General features: G+C 41.8%; 1 protein-coding gene across 1 annotated transcript; it reads right to left on the reverse strand.

The window, feature by feature from the left end:
• Window positions 1-1,039: 1,039 nt before the first annotated feature.
• LOC118323119 (TOM1-like protein 2) lies at window positions 1,040-19,489 on the reverse strand. Its single transcript, XM_035655050.1, is given in 17 exon segments — window positions 1,040-3,801; window positions 3,951-3,987; window positions 4,534-4,593; window positions 6,558-6,632; window positions 7,606-7,681; window positions 8,451-8,565; window positions 8,902-9,073; window positions 10,019-10,061; window positions 10,504-10,637; window positions 11,552-11,668; window positions 11,919-11,975; window positions 11,977-12,069; window positions 12,155-12,289; window positions 12,846-12,995; window positions 13,386-13,464; window positions 14,959-15,043; window positions 19,369-19,489. Coding segments are annotated over 17 exon segments (1,626 nt in total). The 5' UTR covers window positions 19,421-19,489; the 3' UTR covers window positions 1,040-3,655.
• Between the last annotated feature and the right edge of the window lie 422 nt (window positions 19,490-19,911).

Genomic DNA, 19,911 nt, shown 5'->3' on the forward strand with positions numbered 1-19,911 from the left:
CGTGTAAAAACATTATGACCACCAGGCACACATTTCCCCAAACTATATATTTTGATGGAAACAGCATGGATGTGTTTATTGTGGGTTTGCCCCCAGCAGCCAATGAGAGCTGAGCGGGCGTGTGCGACTGCTGAGCAAGTTAGTTTGACGCGCAGCGGCGGCTCCTCCTGTAGAACCAGTGAACTCGTCCAATGGGAAGCTCAGGAACCGAGTGGGGTGATCTGACGTCACATCTCTGGGTCTAGCGATTACATCATGTGTATCTATCTTAGACTGGTGGTGGCAGCGGGAAACGACCTGCAGGGACGCAAGTGGGCAAAAATAATTACAAAAACATGGGGAATATTGTCATTTTTGACCCCAAAAAGAAATATTTAGGCATTCCCTTACTGTTGTTATACACTGAATTGAGCTTAGTAAAGTGAGGCTTCAGTAAACAACACTTTTAATTGTTAATAATGTAAACAGCTGCTGTTATGTTTGTTTAATCTGTCTGTCAATGGCCATGGCAAACTTTATTTTCAGATCAGTATCAGCTTAAGTAGAACTATAACGTGAGCACTGTCACATGGGCACAAAGGGGGGAGCCCCACAAAGGCAGGGTGGGGAAATAGGTCAGTGACCTAGAGTAACACTGCAAAAGTTGTTGTCAGAACTAAGGGGAGTGGAGTAATTTGTGAAAGCCTGTCAGCAAGCTTGTTATTGTTGTTGGGTTGTGTTTGTACTATAGTGCATTTCTTATTCACTTGCCCACTTGAAAACGTGCCAATGATGCTGCACAGGAGACTGAAGGAAGCAAACTTTTCTAAAAGCTGCATGTGTCCAAGACTTGTTTATGTTTTATGTGGGGTAAGCTATGGGAGCCGAATGGATAAAGTGTCCATGAATCAAAGTGTGGGAGGGGGGGTGGGAGGCTCATGTGACAATGAACGGCCAGTGCAAGACTGAGGGTGGGTTGCATCAGCATGTGCACATAAAGAAGAAGCAGGAAATTGTCACACAATGCTTGATTGTAAAATAACCACAAACAGTTGTGAGGTAGAGGTCACACACTGCTAGTGTTTTATTGGGCAGTTACATACGTGCATTAGGTCAAACAGAAATCTGACCATTAGTAATGGCAGCAGACGGCACAACCAAACAGACACATCAGAAAACAACCCTCTCTTCCATGTCCACAAAACATCCAGCTAAACGTTCTGCCTCATCTGTATTAAAAGACATTCAATAACCATTTTGAGAGCCAGAATTTCGAGGAATACATGTTGCAATCGATGAGGACTTAAGCCTCATAAAAGCAAAGTAAAACAATACACTTACACATCCAGAGATATGTAACACACAAACAGAAAAAATACTCAAGTTCCCTTTTAAAGGATCTCCTGTTACATTTTAGTAATCCTCTTTGATCAGCCTGCATGGTAAAAGTTTTTCAAAGTGAACACAATGGTTGATTGTAAATTTAACGCTATTATCTCAGTTACCTGGCAACCATACTAAAACCTATATAACCATACAGCATTAAAAAAAAAAGTTAAAGCTCATTAATAATTAATTTTCCTCAACTAAAATACATTTAAATATTTAATCATGATTATGTAGACACAGATCATTTCTCAATGTCACCACTGCATTTATGTTAACAACTCATGAAGATTTCCCTCTAGTTGAAGGCCTATACTGACAACAGATAATTCAACAAGTTATTTTGATAATTGATTAAGCTTTTACAACTTGGGAGGAAATGGAATGCCTCGACTGACGAGGCTTTTGGTCTTAAATGGACTAAGAGAAAAACAACAAAGAAATCTTTCAAGTGCAGAGCAACATTAAAATAAACCAGAGCCTCAGCAAAAGAGCTGGAATGAAAGACAGGACTGCTTTTTCCCTCAAAGTGTGATCTTAACTACAACAAAGACAATCTCCAGTCGAAGCTACTTTGCTGAAATCAGTCAATCACAGAAATGCTTGGCAGCCGCTCCGACGTTGGAGTGGATGAATCATGCCAGTATGAAAGTACATCTTTGACTGCACAAATCAAAGAATGTGCAACTGTGTTTGTTTGCTGCATGCCTCAGCCTCAACCACAAAAAAGATCAATGATGACGGGTACAAACATGTTTTCTTCTTTTTTTACATGAACTATAAAAATACAATCAGGGGATCAAATAATACATAAACCTCTCTGCAATCTGGATATTACTATGAGCCGATACATTTTTAACCAGATGCAGAAACTAAAATTCTTGTATTTTGAGGTATATAGATTACATAGTATAGAGTAAGTGAAGTTCTACCTATATGAATATATCCTTTACAACAGTGCATTCACTGTAAGCTATACGCTGTCTTTTAGTCGATTACTGTGCTAGCGCTAAGTCAAGCTGCTAATTTAATGCCATAATTTGTCTTGTATCTTAAGGTCATTTTGAATAATCTTTAAAAGTTTTTGCAACCCTACGTTTAACAGTCCATCAATCCACTTCGATGTGAACAAGCGCTGCAATTACACAGTTAGAAAAACGTATGTGCAAAATGATGTCAATCGAAAGACCATTTCCCATCCCCTAGAAAAATAGTTACCATCTTGTAAACACAAAGGACAAAATACAGATTTGTTTATGCTTCAAAGTGCACAGACATTAATAGAGCAGGGGAAGGAAAATGTTCATCATCCCTTAATATATATTAGACCTGATTATTGTTCGACAGGTAAAATTCAGTGCTAGTTGGTCATTAAAGCCTTAATATTCTTTGGAATGGCCGGGTGTTTAAGGGAATACTTTTATCAGCTAATTTGTTGAAGCTTTTCAAAGGAGTGAAAAGACTTGTGGGAAATATTCCATGGGCACGTTCCTTCCCCTTAGCCATTTAAAATACATAATAGAGAATCCTAACTAGTGCTTTTAGAGTTTTAGTTTTTGATTTCCTTTGGTTAAAAGGATCGCTGGCATACACTCATCAAGATTAGCTAAGATTTAGCTATTATATTCCTAGTTAGCAAAATTAGCCTGCTAACACAAGTCTTTTCTCCACACTGCTGCAGGAAAACATGTTGCCATTCCACACATGTCTCAGTATAAGAAGCATGACTACAGCTCTGACTGGAGTATTTGTGTAAAAAAAATAAAAATAATAATTGCATGTATCTGACCATAACCACAGCGCTAGTACATAGTACAGAACAAAACAATAAATGCATAAATTAGCAATTAGTAGAATGTAGTTCAACAACACAATACAATCCTAATTGTATGCTTCCATACTGACTCAATGCATTGACCTGCAGTGAACGTTTTCCATTAATCTCGCAGTAATATACCACATTTTTAAACCACATCAGACGAGTCAAGTCGTCTTCCTTTGGTGGCACGTTACAAATGAGATGCAGGGCTGCGAGTAATACATCCCACACTAACAGATTAATACATCCATATATAGCAAAATGCAACACAGTTGTGCGCAGTAAACATGATGGACCTCTGCAGGTTAGAGCAACACTGTGGCAAGAGAATGACGAGGAGGTGGAGATCACTTGCTACACCAGTGCCTGTCAGCGATGAAATGAGACTGGAAGGACTGTTTGGGGGGGAATCATTTAGGGCGAGGACCTTTAGATGCCCCAGAGAAGAGATTGAGGTCCTCTGAGAACAGTCTACAAGGCAAAGAGGGCGTCTTCCGTCCGTTCAGCCTTCTTGTGTGAGCCACCGGGGGCACGGACGGGGTGAGCAGGGTTAGCTCCGGGGGGAGATGGCAAAGAGTCTGCTGCCTTGGCTCGCTCCTCCAGGAACTTGTCAAATTCTGAAAGAAACAAATAGATTTGTCAGAGACACGGAGAGTTGAACGTTTATCACTGTTATATTTTGAATATGTACAAGTGTGAAAATGTACAAAACTTCATATACACGTTTGAGCTCATGGAACAGAAATAAATTGTGATTAGCATATACCTTCACTGGTCACCCCTTCCTCTGCGGCATCTCCTTTCTATTAAGAAGGGGGGAAAAAACCATAAGATAATATACACATTATGAAATAAACTATCATTAATGGAGTTGTCTTTGTTTCAAAAGACAAAAATAAACCTTAGTGGACAGGGTAAAAAGCATCATACAAGTCAAGTGCCTGTTATGTTCACACAAACTGAGACAAATCCGTTCAAAGACGCTCATTACGGACCCGTCAATCATGCTTCCTTCCACACCTTTCGCAGGTGAAGACAACCTTGAGCTCACACAACCTCCACATGCATATGTTAAAGAAGCTCATATCAGCTGTTTCATGTTGACTATCATTAGCACTATGTTAGCGTTTGTCAAACCTCACAGGGAAAGTGTTATATGTCAGTCATTGGTGGAAATGCATTAGATTACATTGAATGAAAGGATGTGACAGGAAACTTAATTGAAATATTTGCAGTTATATATGAGATGGTTGGATGAAATGTGCTATCAAAGAAAAAAGAAAAAATGAGGGAAGAAGAGAGAGAGAGAGATAGAAGAGAAAAAGATATAAATCAAGGTAAAGTCTCACCACGTCAGCACAGAGCCACTCCTCTATGTCATCCATGACAGAGGACTGCGATACGGGGATCTATGGAGCAAAGCCATGGACAAACCAAGAGGTAGCACCAAAGCCACGCAACAGAAAGACACCCAACCCGGACAACAAAAAACAAAAATTGTAACACACACACAAACACACACGAGAAAAAAAACAAAAACAAGAATTGGAATCACCAAAAGCTCGGAGAGAGGAGGATGATCAAAATAAAACAAATCAAAATGAAAAAACAAAACAAAAGATTTGCTCAAAAGACACACTCAACCCCTCTCAAGTCTGTGCTCTTATTGTTTTGTCATGTGCGACAATCTTCTACGAGAACAGGAGTTCCCAGGTTGTGTATTGTTCTCATTAGTTCTGTAGTGCTGACACGGCTTAACAGCTGCCGACTAATGTCACACAGCAGCGTTAATTATTCCACATCATTAGTTAATTAGCAAATCGCTTGAACGTGATTAAGAGATTGATTGGATGGGAGACGCTGAAAGCACAGGGACCGTTGAGAGGCAGGGCAATCCCACGGCATACACATACGTGGAGCACACACACGCACTACCACACACACACGCTGCACACATAAATGCTGCATGGCGTTCAGTGACTGTAAGGATGGAAGGCATGTCAGGGTGGATGGTGTGCGTTTGTGTTCATGATCACAGCGAATCAGGACTGCTGGGGAAAGTGTCTTGCATTATACGTAAGAAAAGGCATTGAGTTCACACACAACACTTCAAAGTCTCGTCCTCCGCATCCCTTCCCTGCCTATGCGATGTAGTCAAAGTCCACATTTGATGTCGACGTGATATCAAAGTCTAATAGAGGGCCTTTTATATGCTACAAAAAAACCCAGGCAGGGTGTCTGTGTGAGATCACACCTAAGGCAGTGAAGGAGCATTTCAAAATAAAGGCCAAGGCAGTGAAAGTCATTCACAGAAAAAAATAAATAAAATAACACATGCAGCGGTGCGAACAGGGGAATTAATGTTGAAAAGTGCACTTTAAGAAGTTTGTTCCTATCATGACTCACCGCTGGTATAAGCGTAATAATGCATATTCAAATATTCCGTCATAACATCAGCTCACATCAACACACTTCCAAATATTACAACTATTACTATTACATTTGTTAGTTGGCTGATCTATATGGGGTTAGTGTGAGATGTGAGGATGTCGTTAATTACATCTAGTGTATTATCTGAGATCCAAAGACAGTTAGAGGACAGTTAGACAAATACTCCCCACTACACAGCAAACCGGCACCCATTTCCTTATTCCTTATTAACAATGATGAACAGGGCTCATCATTGTTGATTTAACCTTGCTGTGTAGCAGAAGTATCTTTACCTCTCTGCTGTTTTAGTGAGTGACTGTTAAGAGATCAATCGAGCTGATAGAAATATTCCATCCTTAAAGAAAGCATCAGTAATGCTTGTCCATGTTAATAGAGTACAATAGAGGTGGGCAATATGGGTAAATCTCTATAAAAGTAATTTTACATACTCCTTTTTGGAAATGAAATTGATAAACTGGTTGCATCAGCGAAATACCTAGAAGAATGTCTGTTTTTTGGTTAATCCAGTGAATTAAATACTTAATAAATTAAGATACTTGACCATGCAAAAATCCTGTAAATTCTGTATTGCCATAAAAGAGTCCTGTTTACTGATTTTAGATTTTAAAGAGAAGGCTACATCAGCAAAAACAGTAAAATAAAATCAGCACCCGGTGACAAATCTCTGAAGTCTTAAGATGCCATCATATTGCCCAAAACTACAGTACAACATCTGCACATGACATGGCGGTAGACGTTCTTACAGGGGAAAACTTTGTTTGTACTGGACTTGTTCAAGCATTCCAGGACAGACCGGTGAGATGAGGCTGAAAAATTAACAGCAGCTCATGAGGTTTATGGATGATGCAGGAGGTTGAGAGCAGGGGTGATGGCGGACATGAGGGAGGGGGGTAGGAGGACACACTGAGGATGGAGTCCTCACCATTCCTTGGGTAATAAGCCAGCTGTCTATGGGCAGCTCCTGATCTGCTGGGTTATCATCCCCTTTTACCCTCAGCTGAATCAACAACAGAACAACACCTTACACAAGAGAAGAAAGGTAGCAGGCCCCACCACAGCATAGCACACAGTGCAGAGAGAGAGACAGAGGAGAAGTCAAATATGCAAGAGACGATTGCCATTTAAAGGGGGAGAAAAGAGGGGAGAACGGAAAAAAAGAAAATGGTGAAAGGTTCATTCCTTAAAGATGAGAATGAAGAAAATAAATAAGGAAAAAAAAAAGACTCTCTCAAGTAAAAGTACTTTACGAAGCATAGGGCACTAAACTAAAAAAAAAAAAAGGGATGGTATGTACAATCACTGCTGTGTATGTTGTGTGTGTGTGTGTGTGTGTGCATGTGTGTATGGCAGTTCAGGTTTCAGAATAATCTGTGTACACAGTGATAACAGTGCAAATTTTGCAATGTGTGCTCAGACAAGGAGAATAATTATGAAAATCTTGAAACTAGCATGCGAGTTTTGTGTTTGACTTTCTGTACTAACTTCATTGTGTGGTGTTTTATTTAAATAAACAGAAACTGAATTAAGAAAGTACAGACATCTGGTTTGAAGACTGAGTAATCTGAACCATGTTTCAAGTAACTGCTTGAACTAATAATTAATTTACCCAGAACAAATGCAAAAACAAATACACATATGGTACCATTTTGTGCACTTATTTATAGATACGCTTAACACTTGCACAGTCATCGCTTTGCAAGATGTTTATTTTAGCTATTTAGAAATAGCAACAGTCAATACACAAACCTACGCCTTTTTGTTTGATCAAAGTTCGAGTGTCACTGCACACAGGACAAATGCCACTGTAGCACGTACAGTATTACAGACCATCGCATGCAGGAAGTGACCGAGGGCTGAGGACAAACTGGTATAGGAAGGCTCATGTAAGCCATGTAAATAACACAGCATCCCCACAGTCCATATATGGGTGAAAGCTGCATTAAACTACATGCATACATCAGTGTACTCACCCCTCCTGTGTTCTGTTGCCTCACATCCAAAGCTGAGGCCAGGCCGCCCAGAGCCTGGGGGTCCTCATACTTTACACTGTGAGCAAAAACATAAACAACACAGTCAAGATTGGAGCACTGAAGCAGCAGAATGAAAAATTAAAAACACCAAGAAACACTCTATGAAAGATCCTCCCTAAAAAGTATTTTTAACATGGTCAAAAACAGTAAAACACCCAGCGTTTCTCACAGATGTTGATTATATTATATTTCATTTTCATGAATGTCTGATCAAAGGTTAACATTAACTGAGAGTTTTTTGGCCATATTGCCTTTGAGGATCGCATAAAGAAAGAAGACTGAAAGAGGAGAATCAAATGCAAGGAAGGTCTGGATTTAAACCAGGGATGTTGCTGTTATTTGGTACAGACCCCTGAGCCAAGACATTTTTCCTCAACTGGGAAACCTACCTTACTGTCCCTTACTTTATCGCTCTTATTTTCTGCACCTAAATGATTAACATACAGCTGGAGGCAACAACTTCTTGGTGGAGAAAATTCCAGATTAACATCCATACCCTGCAGGTATTCAAAAGCCATTCTAGGCTTTGCAGGAAATAAAAAACATAAGTAGATGAAGTAAGGGCAGGTTAAGGGACACTGGGCACATCAAAAAGTAAAGCATAAAACTTTATCTTGTATGCAGTGAACATCACGGAACAAACTGTGTAAGAGTGCCCATGGGTGGATTTTATTTTAAATATTAAAGGTGGTTATGAATAGCTGTTTAATTAAAATAAATCACACCCTGAATAATAACATGAGCAGATCTGGGCTGCCCCAGAAGCAAAATCATTCTAGACCTACTTTTTGCGCTGTTCAGCCAGAGAGCTGCTCCTGGTCTGGGCAAACATGTCAAAGTCATCCGGGTTGCGACCTGATAGAGAGGACAGGGTACCGCTCACGCTGTCTGAAGCTACATCTGGAGAGGGAGACAGCGAGAGAGGGGATCAGAAAAGTCACTGGATAACAAATTAAATGAAGATCTGGCATGCAGAGACTTTCTAGAGCCCAACAGGGGAGGCAAAAGTGTCTAGTAATGAGTTATTTTGCTGGGATTTTTTTTCCCATTAGTAGACAGATTATGAGCTTTTTTTTTACACTCTGCTGCTCCTCCAATGCCAGGTCTGCAGAGACTAGTAAGGAGGGATGTTACAGCTCTGGTGAGAGTGAGTGTCTGCATGTGATAGTTGGAACTTAGAAGTCTTTCTCTACTTCTCCACGCTGGGAAAAAGAATCGATACCGTTTTGTTCTTACCAAGACCAGCGAGTGCAGTGGACAGAGAGGCTGTAGGGGGGTTATGGGCTGGGGAGGCAGCGGCCAAGGCGGTGGAGTGGGACGGAGGGCTGGAGGTGATCCTGGGAGTGACCACGGCAGGGGAGCCTGGGCCCAGGTCTATCAGGTTGTCCTCTGTGGCCTCATTTAACATCTAAAAGGAAAATGAAAGAAAATGTGTCAATATTGTCAAGGTCAATATTCAGTGCTTTTGAGGTGCTGAAGTGGACGAACGTAACTGAGTTCAGCCAGCAAATAGAAATGAAGAAAGCTTAAAAGCTTGTTGAGAAAATTAAGATTACAGAGTGTGTTTGCCCTTTGTATACAGAGAGAATACTTTATAGCTACACAAAAGTCTACAGGATTGACTATTTACACAATTTGAAACAACACTGTGGGTGAGTAGTTGACTGGAGGCTGTGCACAGGGACAATAGCGAGGGTTGAATAAACACACTTCAGATGTGTGAGACAGAAGGGAGGAAGGAGGAGAGGGAAGGACACATAGTATCTAGTTTCACACGGTGATACTGATGTTGACACGTCATATGGGTCTAAGCATCAGCACCATACAGCAGACGTGTAAACAGTTTATCACTCTGTTCATCCCAGCACACTGGCTAAGATCAAACGTGGTGCTAGCTTCATACTTGCCTCCATCAGCTAGCCACAACACAAACAGACAGAACACACAGAAAGATCAACAGAAAGCAAAAACAAACAGCTATGTGGGATGTAGTGAGAGATGTCCCGATCCTCTGGCGAATCACAGATATTGGCACATGTATTCTCTAAATAGCAGATTGGAACTTGTTCTGCTTTGCTCTTCCAATTTTCTAGAAAGCTAAAATGCAACCCACTTACATTACATATTAATGCTGCAGAGATTGGGTTTGCTTGTATAAATAGTAATTATCGAGAAACATCTCTCACAGCATCCTTTATGTTAAACAAATTGCCACGGGCGATGCAAATGTAGATGTATTGAAATGGAAAAAAGATACACATTTTTCTGAAAACATGCTAAAAGCTAACAGAAATCAAGCAATCCCAAGAGAGAATTTTGTGTGTTTGATGAGGTTCTTGTTGATGGTACTCACCCCGTTGTTCTGTGCGGCTCTACCCGACCTGTACCTCTCGTACCTGCGAGCAGCACAAAAACCTTTTTAATGTTTTGCCACAAGCTTTGTGAGGTTCAAATGCTTACACGGCTTTTATCTTCAGAAACCTCATGAAAGAGACATTTTACCCATGTCAAGCCACAGAATGGTTAAAAGAGAAGGAGCATGAGCACAGGTCTTTATACAAGCTCTGTAACTTTATTGTGATTGAACTCACATTGTGTTCAATCTGTGTTCTCTTAAAAACATCTGGAGTCTCATCATTAAAATCATGGATTGAGAAACAGTTGGGCATACAAAGACATTTCTAGCAAGCACCAATTATTTATCCATTAAAAATTTGACAAAAAAAAACATGAAGCAAAATCATCAGATTTTCAAATGACCAAACCTTCACAGCACCGCATCAAAAACGAGCATGTAATGTCTCCACAAAGCCTGAGTGACGGTTTGATTGGTCTTACCTCTCATATCGCAGGAAAATGTTGTTGAGGTCGTCATTGACGTGCAGCAGCTCCTCAGTCACTTCCTCGTTAGAGACACGGGAAATCAGCTCAACTACTCTCTGCTGCATAGCCCTGCATGTTCTGTTCAGCTCCTGCATAGATTGGCACATCAACAGATTGATCAATAGATTCATTGATAAACCACAGAAACAGAAAACAAAAGGACACGCACAAATAGGCAAAGGTATGACCACTAATGCCTCTAATTGTTTCTTTTTTATATCATACAGCTGAATCCTGGCTGAATGGGAAGAGAGCGTCGCCAAAATCTGTGAAAATTAACTGTACAATAAATATACTGTATGTATATTTTTCGCATTCGCTTTCAAAGGTGAGCGAGTTTGTTATGTTTTATTTGCTCAGCTGTGTAAAAATTCTGTGAATTCTTTTTCTAAAGCAGTTGGAAAAAGAAAAATCAGAAAAGGTACCACGTAACTGTTACAACTGGCACGGGCACCTTAGCACGGGGCCAGATCCTTGCAGCTGACACAAATACCTGAGTGGATTTGGCCTGAGGAGATTAAACTCTACATGAGTTTCTATACCACTGGTTAATTGCCAATTCCAGGAATTTTGCCACAGCCAACTGGCTCTTGATAGGCGGTGGGAGAGTTGAGAATTTCCTCTGAAAACTAAAGACACTACTCCCCCTGGTGGCTGCACATAACACTGACGTGCCATGTTGCAAAGCTTTTCTGCAAGTGTGTGGGAATTCATATAGCAACATATTTTCCATGAGCCTATATTCACAGTATTTAATTTTAGAGTAGAGATACAAGTATGAAATGAGATATGCTTGTTCCAAATTGTCCTCTGATTTATTCATATTTTACTTGATGTTTTAAGTAACCACATCAACCTAAAATCTGCATTAAACATTAAAATGCATAAAGGTCTGCTGTTGTGATGAATATTTTAAAATGATGTCAGGCATAACATAAGCAATGATGTGTGAAGTTTGCATGTATTTAAGATAGACCTCTTAATGTATTCATATGCCTCTAACCTGAAGCAGTTCTAGGTCAGAAGCATCTTCCTGGCCAGGGACCATCTCTGTTAGCATCTCTGACATGACTTTGGTGTTTCCTCTCACTACATCCAGCTCACTGCGCAGCCGGGCGATCTGAAAGCACAAAGAGTCAAAGGTCATTTAAAAACATTCAGGGCTGCAGATGTTTTTGAAGGCAATAGAGTCACTAAAATCTTGTAACCTGCATTAATTTATGTACAGCCTAATTGCTAACTCTCCATACATCTGCTCCTTTGCGAGACTGCTGAAATGGGCTGTATAAATGAATGACTTCACTTTAAGAGCAACAAATGCAGCAAAACATTAATGCGATTGGCAAAAGTTTGCTGTCGCTGCCCCTCACCTGTTCGGGGGTTGCTGTGATCGGACTGGGCACCTGGGGCACCTGGGGCACCTGGGGCAGGGGCAGGGGTCGGGGAAGGTTTAGGAGTCCCAGCAGCAGGTGAGGCAGGGGCTAGGTACTTGATCATGGCCGGGTCTACCTCTGGTGTACCCTGGAAGACAAAAATACCCCTACGGTTATTGCTATGTGAATATACATCTGGTTTGTAGCATATGTGTTTTTTCATTTTCTCTCACCCTCTGCGGCGTGTGGATGGGAGAAAGTGCATCCAGGTCTGCCATTGGGAACTCAATGCCTTTCCTCTTCAGTTCCTCATAAATGTGGACCACACCAGTTAGATCAGGGCTACTCCTGAAGGCATCAGCCCAAGCCTGCCACAACACACACACACATACACTCAGTGACCGTAAACATAAAAAAAACAAGTCATCTTACATCACAATATCAGTTCAAAGAGAACATTTTTCATCCTGCCCTTGTGCAAAAAAAGAAAAACTAATGGTCAAATACTTTATTAATACACTCTCTGATGGTGTAAATAGACCGAGCAAAGGACAGAAAGACAGAGCCTTAAACAGGAGTCTCTGTGGGGTCTCCTTCAACAAATCCCTATAAATAATTAGAGGATGGCGGAAAGAGAGATGGAGAACACCACCTGTTGGCCGAGGTAGGTGACCTCGGGTAACTGGATAGCACCAGAGGCAACACCTGGGAAGTGGAACATACGGCGTACACCTGGCCTCCCCGAGAACACCAGTGACCTGCTCGATGCTATTTACAAGGCTGATTGTTACCATCCCACTGTACCGTCATTTAACAATACAATTTCATGATGCCATGTTATCCGACAAGATTACAAAGGAGGTGTGGCCTGGTTAGTCAAAACAGAAAAAGAAAGAACATTAACACAGAAGAAAGAAGCAATACCTGTATGAGCGACAGCACTTTGTCTTGTACAATGGTCGGAGGGTTGGTTTTAGGGGAAATGATTTTGACCAACACACCGTCTATGAAATCTCTGTTGGCCACTTGCACATGAAACCTGTGGCCGCAGTTCTTCACACATGTCTCCAAAACCTGCACAGAGAGAGAGAGAGAGAAACAGAAATCGAAGCCAGGTAAATTAAACAACTGAGTGTTTGTGAGTGAGAGGCAGCTGAGAAACGGAAGACTTTGCTCTCTGGTGTAAGGATGCTTTCATCACACAGAGAGGCTTTTAACTAGCAGAGCTATCAAAGATGTGGGTGCGTATGAACACTACTCAAAAGGCGAGTCTAAAAACAGCCCTGACGGTGGCTGAGAGAAGAGACACAGCGGAATAAAATGACCATGAAAGAACACAAGATCTGGAGAGGTCAAGGTTTGTGTAGGGCATAACAGCTTGGACACGGCTGAAGACACATTTGTCACACAACTGAAATACTATTTAAAGCCAGTTTTACAGTTAAAAAAGTAAGAGCTTCTCACCGTTAGCGCCAGCATCACTTCTCTGTAGTTCTTGTTGCCACCGAGTCTCTTCTTCAGTGCCCGCATGGCGTCTTTTGGCCTAGAGGGAAACGGCAGAGAAGATACAGCTGGATAAAGCACCCCAGCTGAGAGTAGGCATAACATCCCCGACTTTGTTGGAAAAAATTATTTTTCTGTGCCACAATAGCAGATGCCAGTCAGTCTGTCAGTGTAACTGTTTGACTAAGACGGAGAAGAACCATCACACCATCTGTTTTCTCTTTTTTCCTTTCTGCGTGACTATCCGTCTCTCCCAAGGCGAGATCAAAGCTGCCCATGCATGAAGAGTTCAGGTTGGCTTTCTGCATCATACTGCCCATCTCTCCGCTGCAGATGAGGCGTAATAAACTTTTATGAACTCCCGTCATGAGACACGGTACATTTACTGAGTAAGGGAGCTGAAATAGATAGAAATGGGTGGAGAAACAGCATAAAGTCTGATGTATAGCTGCCTTGGAGAGCACTCTGTGTGTTTGTGTGTGTGATTCAGTGTTAAAGTTGCCTTTTTGGATGGTGCATCTATTTTGTTACATCCCGATTCAGTACTTTTGAAAGCAGTAGAATGTGTTACAACAACATATGTAAAGTCTTTTTCAGTTGCAGAATTTCCTGAACCTCAAGTTTAAGCCTGGAGCTAACCAGATATTGTCTCACTTGCTGAACATCTTGAAGACAAGAAGCTCTGTGTTCGGTGAAGCTGAACTCCCTCTCAGTGTGTAGTTGTGTGTTTGAGTCTTTGGGTGTGACGGAGGGCCCCATGTCGCATGCCAAGACAATGAGTGTGTGTAGGCATGAAGAATGTGAAAAAGCAGGGGAAAAGAGAAAAGGGAAAGTGCTGACGGAAAAATGGAAAAGACAGATTTCAATACTCTTCCTGGCTGGGATCTCTTGACAATTACATTTATTCAGGCTAGAAAACTGTCTGTACAATACGTCTTACTTGCTGTGGGGGAAAACTTTTTCTCTAGGATACATAACCACAAGTGAATTCAATACTGTTGAATGTTTTGAAGTACATTCAAATCAAAATTTTAGATCACAGTCATATGCTGCAATGCAAAACCTGCTCTAAAGTTGTTGATAGAGAACATTTATGAATGCTGGAGGAAGCAGATTTGTGTAAAATAACTTTGAACACTGAAATACAGATATACGGGGCAAATCAGGTCATATGTGTTTGGTTTGTGTTATGGTTTCACATAAGATGCAGAATCTACATTGAGTCGTATAAACAGAGCGGGCTGGGCATCTTTTAATGCCACTGACATCAGAATTTCATTCATTACCACATTCATTCATTCAGTCAGTGACACCTAGAGAAAACAAAGGCTTTCTGTAGTGTGGGTGAAGCACAGTAGTCAGTGTATTATTCGCTGGAGTCACTCAGTCAGCCAGTGCGTGACAAAACAATGAAAGTTATGGGACCAATTCAGGAACTAGGCGTCAAATTGCCTCACTAAATCTACAGAACGTTGAGAAAAGCAAATGATTGTAACTGAGCAATGATTAACTCCTAGAAGGTGCTGCTGCTCACCCCTCGTCCGTCTCGTTTATGATATCGCAGATCTCCATGTTGAGGGTCCAGTCCTCGTTCTGCAGGCCTCCATCTGTGGCCCTCTCTGGAGGAAAACACAAAAAAAGTTCAACAGAATGTTATTTCCTATTATCTGTTGCCCTGACTTCATCACTTAATTATACCCTCCACTGCAGTCTACACAAGAATAACGAGAGAGCGTCCGTTTTTAATTTACAGTAATGTGTGCTGTGAGACGGGAAGCTGGGGACTTTTTTACACACATTGTTCATACATTGTTCATCAGTTAAATGCAGATAAAACCGCCGTGGAGTGAAACACACAACTGCCCACAGATGGTTTAGTTTAGTTGAGTATTAGTGACTCATAAGTCTTAGTTACTCGACAACTCAAACCCGAGGGTGGCTGGCTCTAAATTAAAATGTAGTTGTGATACCCGATCCACTGTTTACACGCTGCCAGCTGACTCATCACTCACCAGTAATCATGATGCTGCATTTTAGTCGGGTTGTTGATTGTTGTCTTTGCCTAAGTCGATGCACACTAATTAAAGCAAGCCGTGGTTCATAACTTTGAAAGTAAAACTGTTGTGTAAGCAAGTCAGCATATGGGGACAGACTTCAGTGCTGTCTCTCTCTAATGTCCCCTTTTTAATCAGCCAAACATCTTGTGAGAGAGATAAATCGGAAAATAAATCATACGCCGTGTAACCCTATTCACTCAGTTGAATACACTATGTGCATCCACACTTTGAAGCCCCTGAAAACTTGGCTTTCGATCTCAATGTATTTCACTATAACATTATAAATACATTTGTAACTAAAATGAGACAGAAAAACCATCCCTATGTAACATTTATAGAGTTTAACGCTCAAAGACAAACCCACCACCTGGCACCAGCATCTGATTCAACTGCTTGCTGAATCCTAATTGGTGCGCCCCAGGAACGTGACATCACCTTGTTCTAACAGAGCCCCGCCCACTTAAAACCAGTGAGCTATGGCAAGAGAAAAACAAAACTACAGAAATTTAAAATATGGGTCCACCACCTGTTGCTCCGACGCTTCCAACTCAAGTAAACGAACTAAAAGAACCAAACAGTCAGCTGGAAAGTGGGAAGCTAACGTCTCAGAGGGAAGCGAGGCTGGTTGTGGGTCTGATGCGGCCGTGTACTCAGCCACAGAGACCTGCTTTCCCCTTCACACTCCACCCTACCATTTGATAGCATTTTGGCTACCGCCAGGAAATAATGCGATCCAGGCTGTGAGAAGCAACAGTGATGAACTGGTGTTGCAGTCAGTCATCACTGCGTTCCTCGCTCTGTCTCCTCCCTCCTCCCCACGTCCCCCGGATCCATCCATCATGTCGGTGAATGCTGATATCTTTCAGGATCGCAGTCATGTGGGGAGAGATTCGCAGTGAAACACACACACACAAAAAAAGGGGTTTTCGACGACTACCGAAGTGAGCTGTGACCGAGTGCCTGTTGACTGACACTCAATAGATTCTCATTAGACGATTCTTGAGCTTGGACAGGAGGAGCTTCCCTCCCCGAAGCCCAGAGGCCCTGAGCAGGCTGTCATGCCCAGGCCAAGAGCCCCTCACTGGGCCTTGTTGCCTTCCTTTTGGGAGGCTCAACATTGGACAAGCCTGACAGCCATGACTTATTCATGCTCCACCTCCCCCTCTCTGATCAAATTGTCACTGACTGGGCAAGCACAGAGAGACAGGCATCGTTTTTTTATTTTTGAGTCCCACCTACAAACACACTTATCTAGAAAAAACAAAGAGAGACACAAAGTGAATTTCAGCATGACCGGAATTTAAAATCGCTGTGCCTCCTGTGTGAAGCTGTACAGAATGTAAAGCATAAGTTTGGAAGAATTAACCAGCTACCGCCACTGAGATATCCCATTTAATCTCCTCAAGTGGATTGTCAGGTCACGGCCGGCCGAAAACACGAGCGGCAGAAGAGAAAAATAATAATGTGAAACGGGCTAAAACGACACTGAACAATTGGAGCCTTGCTAATGAAGTCAAATGCCCGCTGAGTGCATTCATTCATGGTGTTGTGTCAATTCCCCCAGTCCTGGGAATTGACACCACACCAGTGAAGCCAGTTGATCACATGGCTCTAACGGTGGCAGGCTGTGCCACGCACTGCCAACAAAGCCATGAATCTCTGGCCCCATCTCTCCACGTTCTGTCCTCCTTCCTTTCTCTGCCCATTTTCCACTTGGCCTTATCCTGTTTATTGTATTTGCTCATTTTTTTCCTCTTACATAGCTCAGCAATAGCAGAAGTTTGACATTGTAAATAAAAATGTTAGTGACATATATAAATATGGCAAACTGACACCTAAAAGCTCTACAGATTCCCATATTCAAAGTGCATCAGTAAAAATAGGTGGTGATCCCTTTAATGTATTTCCTCCATTGAGGCGTTATAATTTATTTCGTTTCAATCGAGTCAAAATCTGTAGAAGTCGGTTGGTTTAGCTGTTAGTCTCTCGCCAATATGTTTTCTTTGAGGAAAAGGGAGCTACAGCAACAAAGTGCCTTGACCATGAAGCTGCAGCATAAGGAAGAGAGGAAAAAAAAAAAAAGAGAACCACTGCTTGAACTTCCCCTGAAAATGAAAAGACGCACACGTGGCACACACCTGCACACATCATTCACCACCTCTAACCCCTCAACCAACCTCTCGGTCACTTTAGGAAATGAAAAATCTCTACAAAGTTCTTCACGTTGCATCCCTCATCAGATGTTATCTGTCTCCTCTGTCACTCTCTCTCTCTCTCGTTGTTTCAGGTAAGCCGATCCTTTCCCCTGCTGCTGTGGCGTACAGTACCGCTGCCACAGCCAAACAAGACAGCTGGCTGTACAACTCCGCACAGAGCGGCAACTCAACCGCAGAGATCAGGCCGGAGATGCAGCCATCTCTATTAAAAGGGGGAAATCCAAGATGTGCTGCATCCAGCCCGCTGCATGCATGACCTAGAAAGACCTCTGTTGAGTAAAATGCTTGAGTCGGTGCTCACAGTTGGTAGCTGAGGGCCGTATTGGATGACATGGCACACAGCAGCTGACCAGTGGGTGGTGGGCCACATTCACCCAGGCCAGAGGGCGATTCAAAGGCCCTTTAATAATACAGATGTCCTTCCTCCGAACTGTCTCAATCCAGCGCATTAAGGAGCTTGATTAAACTACTGCATGGTTATCTACTTTCGATCTCTAGAAAGAGAAACACAGTTTGGGTAAAAACATGAAAAAACGTCTGAGATGGACACACACAGGCCCTTATTTATAAAAGAGCAGCTAGCTCTACATTTACTCACAGAAAGAAAAAGAAAAAAAACATATAATCAACAAATCCTTCTGTGACAGCTGCTGCACTTACCTAAAGGTAAACTATCGAACTATCTACTAAATCTACAGTGGGAGAAATGAACGTTTGGTCCGTATCTGTTTGGCAGGGGCTTAACTAAATATTAATTAATTTTATTTATAATTTAATTAATATTATAAAACAAGAAATGCTGCTTAAACTCTGTAGGATTGTTTACAAAACATTGTAAACACTGGCATTAAAAATCAAGGCAAAACTGTTTGCAAATAAAAGAGGGTAGAGGCTATTACAGTCGGAAAACCGAACCAAAGATGGTGGTCTCTCTATGAAAAGAACAATAATGATGTTGTTCTAACACAGAGGACAGAGGTGGGAGATATCCAGGAGATCCAGAATGGGTTAATCCTCATTACTCAGCCTTTTGCAGATTTCATTTCAAACTGATAAGGAAACAAAGAAAGGGACTACTAAAAGAACAGCTGACGATAAAGGCAAAGTGATGGTGACAGAGGCTTGTCTCGGATCAGTTCTGCAGGCAGTACGCAAAGACAGAAGCAACCGCACCAAAAGGATGTGGTATGGCCACGTCTATCTCCTCCTCTGCAGGACCAACAAACACCACAACAAAGAACTCTGAGATTTAAACTGAACTAGGCTGACCGAGCAGTGTGGTCAACTAAATTGCTCAGGAACGGAAGAAACGGTGAACTTTTAACTTAGCTAAAGCTCTGCAAGCCACTTTAAGCCATGTTACCACTGCCCCAGCCGTTCCCTCGCATCTAATTCCCCCTGCATTGTTTCACACCGTCCGCAGAGCGGCTTGGTGTGAAGGTAAATTAACTTGTGATTACAGCCGACTTAAGTTAGGAAGGTTAGCAGGCTAACATTAGCTGAGAGCTCATTCCCAGTAGATGACGTTTGCTGCGATGATGCTCGCTAGCTGGCTATTTCCACTGGCGCAACGTCAGGAGCCGTAAATCCTAGTAGAAACCACCAAATGGCTGTACACGCTCAAGCTGTGTGTGCCGCTATCTGTAGAGAATAATTTCAAGGCTAACTCACCTATACACTGGCCCACGGGAGTGCTGTACGGATTGCCAAGTAAGAACTCCATTTTGACAACAAACAATCCGCTCGGGAATGACAGAGGCTGAGGCCCGGAGGCGGTACTACCAAGTCCCGCCCACACGGCGACGCTATTGGTCAATAACAACAGAACGTTCAACGCGTATGGCTGGAATCGATGTCGGTCATGCTTAGCAACCGAAGTTATGTTCAACAAACTTTTTTTTTTTTGCACATTATGAACGTGTATTTTACTTGAAAGCGCCCTGAAATTATATATAAATGCATTAAAATGAAGAAATGACGATTAGAAAAAGCAGTAAGCCTCTGAAATATAGAATGTACAAATAGGGTTAGGTTGAATGGATATAAGTTATCCTTCATTGCACTTATGAAAAAGGTTTAACCGGAAGAAAACAACTGTGCGCAAAATCTTAGCGTCATCATAGCTAACCATTATTTTGATCTGTGTTGTCATTACGAGTATTAATAGCTCAAGCGAGTATATTTTGAAGTTTAAAGTTTATTTTAACAGAATCG

Source organism: Morone saxatilis, unplaced genomic scaffold, assembly GCF_004916995.1.
Source record: "Morone saxatilis isolate NCDOM2014 unplaced genomic scaffold, NCSU_SB_2.0 Contig14, whole genome shotgun sequence".
NCBI classification, from domain to species: domain Eukaryota; kingdom Metazoa; phylum Chordata; class Actinopteri; family Moronidae; genus Morone; species Morone saxatilis.